This window comes from Cydia fagiglandana, chromosome 27 (assembly GCF_963556715.1).
Source record: "Cydia fagiglandana chromosome 27, ilCydFagi1.1, whole genome shotgun sequence".
Classification (NCBI taxonomy): Eukaryota; Metazoa; Arthropoda; class Insecta; order Lepidoptera; family Tortricidae; genus Cydia; species Cydia fagiglandana.
In genome coordinates, this window is record NC_085958.1 from 1238250 (window position 1) to 1252281 (window position 14032).

Consider the following 14032-nt stretch of genomic DNA (forward strand, 5'->3'; position numbering starts at 1 on the left):
ATAAATGATTATACTCCCTAGGTACCTATTACGTTTCCGATCCGAAAACAGTTAAAACTTGTTAATATTGAGTTATAAACAAGGCTCAGAAAAAACGTGCGTCATGTTGAAAACAAAACAACCATAATTTAGGATTTTATGAGTCCATAGTCTACGGATGTGCTTGAGGCATATTTTAACTCTTTGATATTGGTATAGTACCTAACTAAGGAAGTCTCAGGGCTACCAAGAAAATCGAAGTTCGCAAATTGCGGACATCTTTACTCTGTCAGTCTAATTACGTGGAGTCTTCGAGCCGATGTGTCGGAAGCCGGTGTTGCTCGAAGCGTGGAGTAAAAGAAAGATCCCCGCCATTAGCGAATATCGGTTTTCGTGGTAGGCCCCCTGTTTACAAGCTTTCAAAATGACGGGCGTTTTTTCGATCTTTCGTTGCTAGTTCTTGGAAGAAATGCTTTTTATTTGACTATTTTGAGCTTTCAAGGGAGATTTTGGGATTACTATACAGAGCAACTTTTACTAAGGGACCAACTCCGAAATCGCAAAAATAAAATTGTTTTATACATTTTGGCTGGTCCATTTTCTATGGGAGGGTAAAAATTTTATTTCGCGATTTCGTGGTTGGTTCTATGGTAAAAGTTGCTCAGTATAGTCCCAAAAACCTCCCTGACAACGGGAATGCAGTTATTTTTAAGCCTCCGTGAAAAGGGTGACTCACGTTAGACCGGGCCGTGTCCGGGCCGGAGCTTCCGGCGCTTACTTTTCTATGACATGACAGGCGATAACGTGATGCTTTCCATAGAAAACGATGCGCCGATGGCTCCGGCCCGGACACGGCCCGGTCTAACGTGAGTCATAATTCATGTATTTTTTTTAAATATGCAGGGTTTTTTTTATCGAATTTATCGTCTTTCTTAGAACGTAGTGACGTGTTTTACGCAGCGTTTTCGTCATTTTGCTACGTAACGATGCGTCGGTGGTTTTTTAAACCGGTGTGGGCAGTGTCTTACACGTGTTACTGCTTTAAAAAATGCTAATTTTTACCTGTTTGTATCTATGTCGTGATTCGTTAGCTATAAAGCGTTTATTGACCGAGCGTTAGCTGTTCTAGGGTAGTAGGTAGCACCCTTGACCGGCCCCCTTTACCTCGTTTGGCCAGTGTGGAGACACTCCTGACTTCGGTCGAACTCGGCTCCGTTCGGCTCAGCATTGCTCCGAGCAATTATTAGGATTGACACCACTTGCTGACTTCCTTGTGCGTGCACGACCACAGATAAGATAATCACTTGAATTTTGACAACCCTAAATAGCCGAAAGGGATGGTGCTATATATTAGAAAGAGACAGCACGATTCGACCCTGAATCGCTGTCAAACTTCGGGTTTGTAGGAAGTGTCCTTTCTGTACGGTAGTACTATTATTTCTTCTACGGTTTGGCCGCTGCCAACGCAAGAGTTACCATCGGGATCGGGATGAAAATACCGGGATACCGGTTTTGCATTTGAAAATACCGGTATTGAAAATACGTTTAATAAGAAGGGATCCCGGCATTGGAAGCCCTACAACTGCTTCGTTATTTATTGTCGTTTTTTTTTTTTTTTGTCGTAATTATTAGGTACCTATACAGTGTGGAAAGATAAGTCGGGCCCTGGAGGGAAACTACCTTAAATCCTTAAGCTGGCTCATTTTACTTAAAGCAGACATTCCTTTATTAACTGCATTTAACGATTTTTCTTTTTAGGGTTCCGTACCCAAAGGGTAAGACGGGACCCTATTACTAAGACTTCGCTATCCGTCCGTCCGTCCGTCCGTCTGTCACCAGGCTGTACCTCACGAACCGTGATAGCTAGACAGTTGAAATTTTCACAGATGATGTATTTCTGTTGCCGCTATAACAACAAATACTAAAAACAGAATAAAATAAAGATTTAAATGGGGCTCCCATACAACAAACGTGATTTTTGACCAAAGTTAAGCAACGTCGGGAGTGGTCAGTACTTGGATGGGTGACCGTTTTTTTTTTACTTTTTTTTGTTTTTGTTTTTTTGCATTATGGTACGGAACCCTTCGTGCGCGAGTCCAACTCGCACTTGCCCGGTTTTTTTTCTTTAATTTGGCTTGTCTAAAAGGCCCTGTTCAGCAGTGGACGTCTTATGGCCGAGATAATGATGATGATGATGATTAGATAGACAGATTATAAGTCACTATTGCGCGCTGTTCGTGAGGCTTTTAGTACAACGTTTTATTTAAATTACAAATATCATGCAATTGCTATTAGCATACCTATATTACTGGTTTAGGTAATAAGCATCTTCGTTTCCTATTTGCATAGTGCATTGCGAAGTGCATAGTGGGGAATCTACTGTACTAGATAAAATAGATGGCGCCATCGTAGCTTGCCCCTTTTTCTAGGTTTGGCTTAAAGGGCTGGCATCCAGGGCATAAATTTCACTAAAAAACCGGGCAAGTGCGAGTCGGACTCGCGCACAAAGGGTTTCGTACCATAATGTAAAAAAAAAAACAAAAAAAAGCAAAAAAAACGATCACCCATCCAAGTACTGACCCCTCCCGACGTTGCTTAACTTTGGTCAAAAATAACGTTTGTTGTATGGGAGCCCCATTTAAATCTTTATTTTATTCTGTTTTTAGTATTTGTTGTTATAGCGGCAACAGAAATACATCATCTGTGAAAATTTCAACTGTCTAGCTATCACGGTTCGTGATATACAGCCTGGTGACAGACGGACGGACGGACGGACGGACGGACGGACAGCGAAGTCTTAGTAATAGGGTCCCGTTTTACCCTCTTGGTACGGAACCCTAAAAAAAACATAAATTTGACACAATTCTTCACAGGGCAAGCTATGTCGGCGCCATCTGCTAAATACTTCGACCGGCCAACCCCATTGTAGTTTGTTGAGGGCGCCACTGAACTTCAACAGGGCATGATACAAACATCCGTACATCTCTTTCTGCCGCATAGGGGCCCAAATAATTTTTATCTACATTCTACCAGTGTGGAAAGATAAATCGGGCCCTGGAGGGAAACTACCTTAAATAAATAAATAAATATTATAGGACATTCTGACACAGATTGACCAAGTCCCACTCAAGAAGGCTTGTGTTGTGGGTACTCAGACAACGATATACACAATAGGTATATAAATACTTAAATACATAGAAAACAACCATGGCTCAGGAACAAATATCTGTGTCATCACACAAATAAATTCCCTTACTGGGATTCGAACCCAGGACCATCGGCTTCACAGGCAGGCAAGTGGGCATGCAGGCATGCATCGGCTTCACCTTAAATACTTAAGCTGGCTCATTTTACTTAAAGGAGACATTCCTTTATTTTTAAAAAGAAACAAAACTGCATTCAAAAGTTTAAAGGGCCATATATATGTACTGTAAATAAAACGTTATACGATACACGTGCGAATAAGTAATTCTCTACTCGTGTCGATTGAAAACACTCCCTTCGATCGTGTTTTAATTTTCGCTACTCGGTTCGAATTTCCTCTTTTCCGTACTTGTATCGTAAATAAACTATTTCATCGGGCTAGTAGTACCTATCTATATATATAAATGCAAGTGTCCTGACTGACTAACTGACTGACTGACTGATTCATCAACGCAGAACCGAAACTACAATTACAGTATAGGCCTGATTACATAACTGAATAATTGCATAAAATAGGGCATAGGTCAACACTTTAGTAATGAGTAATGACTTGAAATTCTTATTTAAATAATGACTTACGGTAATTATTATTCAATTTAACGTTCTCTAGATAATTCTATGTGTAAATATTTTGTGATACAAATTGATATTTAATTAGGAAATTGTACAATTAATTGATTAATAATTAGTGTATTAATTACTTATTAAGAGCATTAATTAAATATAGAATTTTTGAGTCATGTGTCATACCTAAGTACGCTATAATTTATGTTTAGAATATTTAGAAAACACGAAGTTAGTTATTAATGGCTTATTATTAACCGGGCAACTAAAATATTAAACAGGAACTTTCACTGGGCATATAATAATATAATTTGGCTGTGTATTAATATTTTAGCGCCAATAAATTTATATTGGCCTCAAATTCAAGCATCATATTATTAAAAAACTGGCAGCAAAATCAAGCCATCCAAAAAAATTATAGGGAACTTGAATTGATAGGCTGGCGTCTAAAATAATAAGTTGGCAACTAATATTGTAAAGCGATCATAAAATTTGGTTGTTTATATATTTACATATACAGAATACCTAAGATACCTAAATACATTTAAATAAAAAACATATGCAAACCTAGTACTTTAAATTGTCAAATTTCCTAATCCACAAAACACCACAAATTCAGTACCTATACTTATAGGTAGTCAAAATTCCTAATTATGAAACACCTATTGGCCATTATACCGTTAGGTCTTTAAATTTTTAATTACTGATTTCAATAGTTATCACGGTGTTCTGCAAGAGTTAAAAGATAGCCTCGCCGAGCGAAGCGAGGAGGAGCGTGTTAGGTTGACAGTGTAGTGACCAAACAAAATATTTTAACAGAACTTCACTATTGAATTAATAGATAGCCGTTTTCTTTATAAAAAATGCTTCATAAATAGTCTCCAATATAATAATTCAGTTGCCAAATAAATACTTGGTACCTGCCTAAAAATAAACAAAAGCTGTAACGGCATTAAAATGTTGTCTCATATTGATATATTTTAAGGCTCTGTTTTTGGTGCCAATCTATTATTTTAGTACCCATTTCCATTTTTTTAACTACTCATATTCGATTAATTAGTTGACCGGTTAAATACGTGCCGTTGTTAATTAAGTAATTATAAACGATGTTCTTATTTAAATACAAAATTTTAACGTGATTCATAACTGTCAATTTTGCCATGTTTAACTTACAACGACTATAACTTTGCCTGTCTATCCGCTTCGATTAAGATGAAATCTAAAGGTGGCCACTGACGAGCCTTCCAGCAGTCCAAATAGCGTGGCTGCAATCCAAAATCGGTCCGTGAATGTCAAAAACGTACAATGTTTAATATTAGGATGCCGTCCATTTGGATGAATTCATTGTAACGGCATCTATTTGGAAGGCTCGTCAGTGGCTATTTGAGAGAGAGAGAGAGAGAGAGAGAGATCTTTATTTTGCATCCAATGTAAATATTTTTATTACATACGAGTAGCAATGTACAAATTGCAGAACATTCCCAAAAAGCGGAAACGTTCTCGAGAATGTTCTCAGAACATTCCTGCAACATGGAAATTATTGTTTAAATAAGAGAATATACTTGAAATAAAGTTTAAATAGGCATAACTTAAAACTAAATGTTATTATGCATATATTATTGTCTATTACAGGTAGCTATTTTGTTGATGTGATAAGTTTACCAATAAATTGCTTAAATTCTCACTGTATTTCAGAGAACATTTCGACTTTCGATAATTTTTTCCAAAAAAATGTTTTTTTTTTCTCTAGAATCTAGAGGCCTCTATCTCCCGCCATGCCAAATCTCAGCGCACTCGGACCAACTTGAAAAAATTAAAAAAAAAGTCGGCCATAATGATTTTTTTTAATGCAGTTTGTTTTGTCTCGGGGCCCTCTATGACATTTGATCGAGCACCCCCCACCTATAACGCACCGTTTAAAAGTTGCCATACAAAATAAAAGTGGCCATTTTTCCCGCAATTGTAGCATTTTTCCAAAAAAAAAATTTTCATAGGTATCTAGGGGACCCCGAGATTCCGTGACCAAAATTTCAGCGCGCTAGGACAAAATTAAAAAAGTTAAAAAAAAATGTCGGCCATATTGAAAAAAAATGGCGGCGTCAAAAACTGCCTGGGTCCCTCTATGACATTTGGTCGAGCACCCCCCACCTAAGTCTGACCGTTTGGCCGGGCCGTCATACATTTTTCTGACCGGAAGCGGACGACCAAAAGTCGGAATTTTCTGGGGCTAAGGACTACACCTAAACTATCGTGAATATTCATGGTATAAACTACGATAAATAAATAAATTCTCGTTCTCGAGAACATTCTCAGAAGTTACCGAGAAATTCTCATGTGGAAAGTTTCGCAACTTTGGAAAGTTCTCGTGCGTGCATTGCTACATACGAGTAAACTACATAGCGACATAAAGGCACATGGACCCTGGAAGGGTATCGCAAAAATATTTGTAACAAATTTGGACTGTTGGAAGGGTCGTCAGTGGCCATCTTTATCGCTAGAATAAGCAACAGTCATAGAGAGGTTAGATAACGAAATTTCGATTTTCTTGATTTGCGGTAGTGATGGAAAGTGGTAGTAGCGCCCCCTACGCAGAGTTTTGCGTTATATTCCATATTCAGTGTAAGTACGAGTATGTGTAGTTTGCGGATCCAATACTACATTCATTTACGTCTTGGTTCATTAGCATATTAATGACAGCGTTAATTTAAATTGTTACGTCAGACCGAACTAGAAACTTCTCGGCTTTTAACAATCGTTAGAATTAGAACAATTATCTATTGTTCTAGGTACTTAAACGACCACAATTTTAAATTTAATATGGCAGAATTTGATAATGTTAGGGTGATTTAATTTCTTTCCTAATTATATAAAGGTAGAGTTAGCAAATAAACCACTATAATACTTGAGTTAGACCAAGAAAAGCCTGCAGCGGTTTTGATAGCCCACACAGTGCAAGTGTTATTTAAACTTAATTTGACGTTTAAAATGAAACTTACACTGCATGAAGGGCTATCAAAATCTATACTACTTAAACCGTCTATTTTTATGAAAAATCTAATAAAATAAATAAACCGTTGTTAAAACTATAATGTATTACTTACTGTAGACTTTGGCGTCAATTGCTTTTTGGATTTTGAATGCAGGATGCTTGATAGATGACTGGATGATTGAATAACGTATACAGATGAACTTTTAAATTGTTTTTAATGCAAAAATCTTCAATACATGCAAATTTTAGTATCTAGGCTTATTAATTACACCATTTTGACACTGATTTTGAGTTCTAAAAAAGGGCGTAAGTATATGTGCGCTCGTCAACAGCGAACGGCGAAGAGTGATATGCAAATTAGATGCGGCTGCCCTCCCCGCGCGGTGCAGTCCCCTCGGATCTCCGTGAGATTAGGGTTCCTTAACATGCCCCCCGGCGTTGAAAGTCCTGCTTTCAACAGGATCGTCGTCCAGAGGAAGAGGACAGATTCGATTGAAGGCTCTTCTGATGACGCCTCGATGTGATTGGATATCGGCGACTCTGTTTACTCCGTCGATGCCTGGATGGACACGCACGATACGTCCAAGGCTCCATTTTAAAGGCGGCACAGCGTCTTCCTTGACGATGACCATCGTTCCTGTGTCGAGGTGTCCTTTGCATGACCTCCATTTTGTCTTTTGCTGCAACTCAGAGACATATTCCTTTTGCCATCTTGTCCAAAAGTGCTGGTGGATTTGTTCAATGCGATCCCATCGCTGTAATCTGGTCGGATTTATGTTCTCTAGTGGAGGAACTGGCAGAGTGGTAAGAGGACGTCCGACCAAAAAGTGACCTGGCGTTAACGGATTTAGATCTGATGGATCTGAAGATATTGGTGATAGAGGTCGCGAGTTAAGCGTAGCTTCAATTTTGACTAGAATCGTGTAAAGTTCCTCAAATGTGAGGTGGGAGTCGCCTATCACTCTGGTTAGATGATATTTAAAAGACTTAACCCCAGCCTCCCATAGCCCCCCAAAATGAGATGCGTAGGCTGGAATGAATTTAAAATCAACAAATTCATTCGCCATAAACTCGGAAATGGAGGAAGAGTTTTGTTTTAGGAAAGCATTAAGCTCATTTTTGGCCCCAACGAACTGAGTGCCATTGTCTGAAAAGATAGTTGCAGGTTTTCCGCGACGCGCAATAAACCTGTGTAAGGCAGCTATGTATGCCTCCTTTGTTAAACTTGTGACCAGCTCGAGGTGCAGACACTTAGTGGTGAAACACACAAACACTACAACATAGACCTTGATTAGTTTACATCCACGTCCCTTACGGTCAGCGGCGAGAAGAGGTCCCGCGTAATCTACACCCGTGGTTTGAAAAACATAACCTGGATTGAGACGCTGCTCAGGCAAATGACCCATTATAGGGCTGACTGTTTGAGCCCGTAGCTTGAAACACCTCAGGCATTTGTGTGCGACAGATCTGGCTAAATTGCGACCACCAATAGGCCAAAACTCTTCTTTTATTGAGGCTAATAATAATTGGGGTCCAGCATGCATTAAACGAATGTGCTCTTCGTTAAATATGAGTTGTGTTAATGTGTGTTTAGATGAAAGCAATACTGGATGCTTTTTATCGAATGGAAACTGTGAATTGTTTAATCTGCCGCCTACTCTGATTAGTTCTAAGTCATCGATAAATGGAGATAACGAAAGAAGTTTATTTTTATTAGGCAATGATTGCCTTTTCACTAACTGATCATATTCTTGAAATGATTGCTTTTGAGACCATTTCAAGAGTAAAGTGAACGAATCTTTTAGTTCATCTGTGGTGAGTGGTCCAGATTTATTTATATTATTGTTTCTGCAATTATGAATAAAACGCATTGCATATGCTAGTGCCCTTTTCAATTTAAGTAATTTAGAAAATCTTTTGTAATCAATTAAACCGTGATTTGTGTCTAAAGAGATTGCTGTAGCAGTTACCATTTCTGGCATTTCAATATTGTTTTTTACGAAGTTACTTGTGGGCCAATTAGATTCATCTTCCTTTAGAAAATCTGGGCCATTCCACCACATGGACAAATCTTGTAATTCTGACATGTTTACTCCGCGAGATAACATGTCTGCTGGATTTGTAGCTGTTGGCACATGGCGCCATTCGTGATTAGCAGTAAGTTCTTGAACTTCAGCAACACGATTTTTAACGAATTGTTTTAACTTGTTAGGCTGAGTTTGGAGCCAACCTAAAACGATAGATGAATCAGTCCAAAGAATACATCTTTTTATTGGTATGCGGATGGATTTGAGTACTCTCTCAGTCAGACGTGCAGCGACAAGGGCACCGCACAATTCTAGACGCGGAATCGTCGTTGGTTTTAACGGTGCGACTTTACTTTTCGCACATAGCAAGTTGATCTCCACTTGTCCGTTACATTCCGATCTAACGTACAAGCATGAGCCGTATGCGTCCTGAGACGAATCACAAAAAGTGTGAATTTCAATCACACTATTTGGATCATCATTGATGACACAGCGCGGAATTTTTAAATCAAGTACATGACGTAATTCAGATTGGAACTTGTGCCATAAATTTACAATTTTTGAGGGTAAAGGATCGTCCCAATTACATTTTAATAACCAAAGTTTCTGTAGCATGATTTTAGCTTGAATGACGCATACGCTTAATAAGCCAAGCGGATCATATATCTGTCCTATGGCGGACAGAATTGACCGTTTGGTTGGATTTTGCTCAACAGTTTGCTTTATTGAATAATATAAATTATCATCAGGTGGTGACCAACCCAGGCCCAAGGTGTTTGACGAACCTTGGTCGCCGAGGTTCAATGTTTGACATGAATCTGACTGAGAGAGTTCTATATTGGATCTGATTTTACGGAGATTGAAACAACCTGCGGATAAAACTTTGCACACGCCTTCTTTTATTTTTATTAATTGCTCTTTTGTTTGAGCACCTGTGACCAAATCGTCGACATAAAAGTCGTCACTAATGATTTGGGCTAATTGTGAATCTGGACATTCCAAAGCAAGTTGTTTCAAACACCTGACGGCTAAAAATGGCGCGGATGCTGTACCATATGTGACTGTATTCAATTTGTATAATTTTAATTCTTTAGTAGGATCATCCCGCCAGATAATTTGCTGTAAATGTCTTTGATTTTCATGAACTAAAACTTGCCGGTACATTTTCTCAATGTCTCCGGTCAAAACGTATGGATAATGCCTGAATCGTAAAAGTATTGATAATAAATCACTCTGTATAGTGGGCCCGACCATTTGGAGGTCATTGTATGAGACCCCTGAACTCGTGGCAGCACTGCCATTAAATACAGCACGAAGCTTTGTAGTGGAGCTTTGTTCGCGCAAAATTCCATGATGTGGCAAAAAATAGGGCTTCTTGTTGGTTTGCGTGTCCGATCTGGTCTCAGACATGTGTCCTAGGTCAATATATTCAGACATGAAGTCGGTATACATTTGTTTTAACAGTGGTTGCTTGTCTAGCCTACGCTCAAGTGATAGAAAGCACTGTTTAGCTCGATTGAATGAGTCACCTAAGCATGATTCTGGTTTCTTGAGAGGAACTGCGACGGAAAATCGCCCATCTGGCATTCGAGTAAAGTTTTCCACGAAATTCTGTTCACATAAACGTTCTTCTACAGAATAGACCTGCTTAGAATTATCCGGAACCTCCTCAAGAGACCAGAATTTAGCTAGCTGTTCCTGTACTGTATTGTCCACGATCAGATTACATTGTATTGGTTTGACTGAATTTGTTTGTTTATGATTAAGCCCTATGGTAGGCCCGCCAACTACGTAACCGAGTTTTGTTTTGTGTAATATTGGATAACCTGTACCCAAACTAATTTGGTCGTGTTCAAGTAGCTCCCAGAATATTTCTGAACCCAGTAGAATGTCTATGTTCGTCGGGTTGAAGTATTCTGGGTCTGCCATTATTACATGTTTAGGTATATTTAGTTTAGGTACATTCGATTCTAGAGCTACAACCTCCGGTACAACGTAGAATGTCATGTTGGCTTTAAATTGGCTAGTTCTCGATTCGATTGTTGCATTGCACTTTCTTGAGACATGTGTCAAGACCTGTTTATTTAATCCAGTAACGGATGTTTGATATTCTGTGTATTTAAGTTGTAATTTACGTAACAAGGAATCCGTCATGAAGCAAGACATGCTACCATTATCAATAAAGGCTCTTACTTCATGGCGGTGGTTGTCCTTGTCGTACATGTGGATCACGGCAGTTGAGAGTACGCCTCGCCCTGATGGCACGAATACATGTGACGTCGCACCCACAACTGATGGCTCAGATGATCCTGACGCTGTATCTGAATGAAGCACTGAATTATGTTTTTGTGAACATTTCATGCATGGGCCCAATCTGCAAACGCGAGCCTGATGACCGGGGCGGAGGCAGTTCTCACATAACTTGAGCCTCCTCACCGATTCTGCTCTCTCGTTGACAGATTGTCCTAGAAACTGTTCACACCTATAAATGCGATGATTTTGCCTGCACAAGGGGCAGCTGTAATTGTATGACGCATATTTTGGCTGTGGTGCACTAGTGACTGCTGCGAGACTCTTGACGTACTCGGCAGATTTGTATCGATCAGCTTTGGCGCTGACATTTGTATTATTATTACTCATGTGTAACGTTTCAAGTAAATCGGCTCTGTTTTTCAAGAACGAAGTGAAATCATCTAATTTAATACCTTTTAAATCGGATTTATGCTCTTCCCATTCCCGCAATGTCCTAGCATCCAGTTTTGTACTCATAATATAAATAATGAGAGTGTCCCATGCAGCGGTGGGTTCTCCGAGAGTCTCTAAGGCTCTTAAGTTTTTAGTAAAAGTGTCTATTATTTTACGAATTGATTGATATGATTCTTTCTTATTTTGTTCTAAAGCGAAAAGCGCTTGGATGTGATTCTGAATAAGTATACGTTTATTGTCAAACCTGTCGCACAACAAATCCCAAGCGATTTTATAATTGCGAGCTGAAAACTCTAAAGATTTGATTACCTGCGCAGCGGCCCCCTCCAGGGATGCCCTTAAGTAATGAAACTTCTGTATATCCGAGATCGCCTTATGTTCATGTATCAAAGAGACGAATAAATCGTGAAACTCCAACCACTCCTCGTACTGACCGCTGAATTTCGGAATCTGGATTGTCGGTAATTTAATACCTCGAGTGCTTGTGTGTACCACCTTATGATTCGTGTGTGCCTGCTCCCCAGCGTCACCTGAAACGTACGAGGCACTGGAAGAATTATCATCATTTTTAACAGGTTTATTGGCGTTTAAGATCTCCTGCGCAAGGGCAATGTTCGCGTAAAACAAGTCTTCAAACTCTGTGCGGGCGGCGGAGTGTACGGCCAATTCATTTTCATCAACTAAAATATCAATTTCAGATTGAATTTCCTCAAATTGTGTATAAAGTGCGTCCATTTTGCTTAAACGCGCTTGAAGTTCAATGATTTGTAATGGCGATAACGAATCTAATTTTTCTACATAGTTAATGAAATTGGTTAACCTCCCCTTAATCGCGCCACGCTTACGTATTAAATCCTTTAAGTCTGACATTGTGTTAGGCTATGGGAATGGGTATTAAATGTTACTTGTATAAAACTTACCTAAATGATTTTAAAATTGTATATGAATTGTAATTAAATTGTATATTAATTGCCTTGTATAAATTAATCGAATTGAATAAAGTTTTAAAATGTATATGATTTGATTAGTTAAATACTTTGTATAAGTCTTAAACATGTAAACAAATGCAATGCAATTGCATTTCACAATTAAATCCTATTAGTTAAAATTGATTGCATAACTTGTTTACGTAAAAATGCAACGCGCATTAGGGCGAAACTCGCTCGGCCGCGGCCGCCGGCCGGCTAGCAACAGCGCGCTTGGAGACAAAGTACTTACCTACGTATGCACAAACAACTAATGATTTCGATTTTACGAATTACTTGCACTTGCTATTTTATGAATTATGATTTAAATGTTTGATTTGCAATGAAAAATGCATATAATGGTATGCAGTAATGAAATAGATGTTTACTATGAACTATTTACCGTTAAGTTTTAACTTTAATTGCAACTAAATATTTGTAATGCATATAATTAAATGTTTTACGTACCTATTTAACGCTACAATGGTAACAGTTTGGAAAGAACTCACTCTTAACCACTCGTTTCGGCCTTAAACCTTAAATTCCACTTTAATTTCGACCAATCCTTTGCACTTAACGGCTTTTGTTTCACGTAGGTAAATGTATAATGGCCGATTCCTTTTCTGAATGCAATTTGTAGATGTCTTGACTCTTCGGTTCAGCTGATTAAAACGTTCTGGATTCCTTGTAGGGCTTGATTCTTGTATATTTGGCTCGATGAAGGACCATGTAGACTTTGGCGTCAATTGCCTTTTGGATTTTGAATGCAGGATGCTTGATAGATGACTGGATGATTGAATAACGTATACAGATGAACTTTTAAATTGTTTTTAATGCAAAAATCTTCAATACATGCAAATTTTAGTATCTAGGCTTATTAATTACACCATTTTGACACTGATTTTGAGTTCTAAAAAAGGGCGTAAGTATATGTGCGCTCGTCAACAGCGAACGGCGAAGAGTGATATGCAAATTAGATGCGGCTGCCCTCCCCGCGCGGTGCAGTCCCCTCGGATCTCCGTGAGATTAGGGTTCCTTAACACTTACATTTTTACTTTCATTAGAATAAAATAATAACTATGTTTTTTGTTATTGTGTCATAAGTACTTATACAACAAGTACATAAATTAAAAGCTCTATAGATTTATTTATGTAATACCTAACTTTCTTTCTTGATTTTCAAATAGGAATATCGAAGGTAGATTTCGTTTAAGCTAATTTTGTACCAATAGGGACAGAACAAAGTGAGAGCGTGTCATTAATTCATTATAAACATCATATGTGACGTTATCTATGAAAAGGGACCTTATTGTCGATGGTGCTTACGCCATTATTAACGATGCTCCGATATAAATACAATGCTGCGCGACGCTGTGCGGCGTAAGCGCCATCGACAATAAGGTCCCTTTTCATGGAGAATGCCCCATATTATCCTACAATAGTTACTTATGACTTCCCCACACTTTGCCATTTCATTGCACATGCAGCAGAATTAGTTTGGTTCACCTGTCTGTGAATGCAATCTATCTAAATTACCAGTTTCTAAACCGCAAGATTCAATTGATCCAAATTGAGACATAGAATAGAATAGAATAGAA

The 14032-nt window shown here is 38.6% G+C and overlaps 2 protein-coding genes across 2 annotated transcripts in view; both read right to left on the reverse strand.

Moving 5' to 3' along the window:
- LOC134677979 (fatty acyl-CoA reductase wat-like) overlaps window positions 1–14032 on the reverse strand; it is a 339904-nt gene that overhangs the window by 35957 nt on the left and 289915 nt on the right. The gene's annotated exons all lie outside the window — the stretch shown is intronic.
- On the reverse strand, window positions 6855–12337 carry LOC134677967 (uncharacterized). The gene is made up of 2 exons (XM_063536398.1): window positions 11779–12337; window positions 6855–11235 (listed from the first exon to the last, which is right to left on the reverse strand). Exons 1-2 carry the CDS (start codon window positions 12202–12204, stop codon window positions 7147–7149), a joined length of 4515 nt encoding a protein of 1504 aa, XP_063392468.1. The 5' UTR covers window positions 12205–12337; the 3' UTR covers window positions 6855–7146.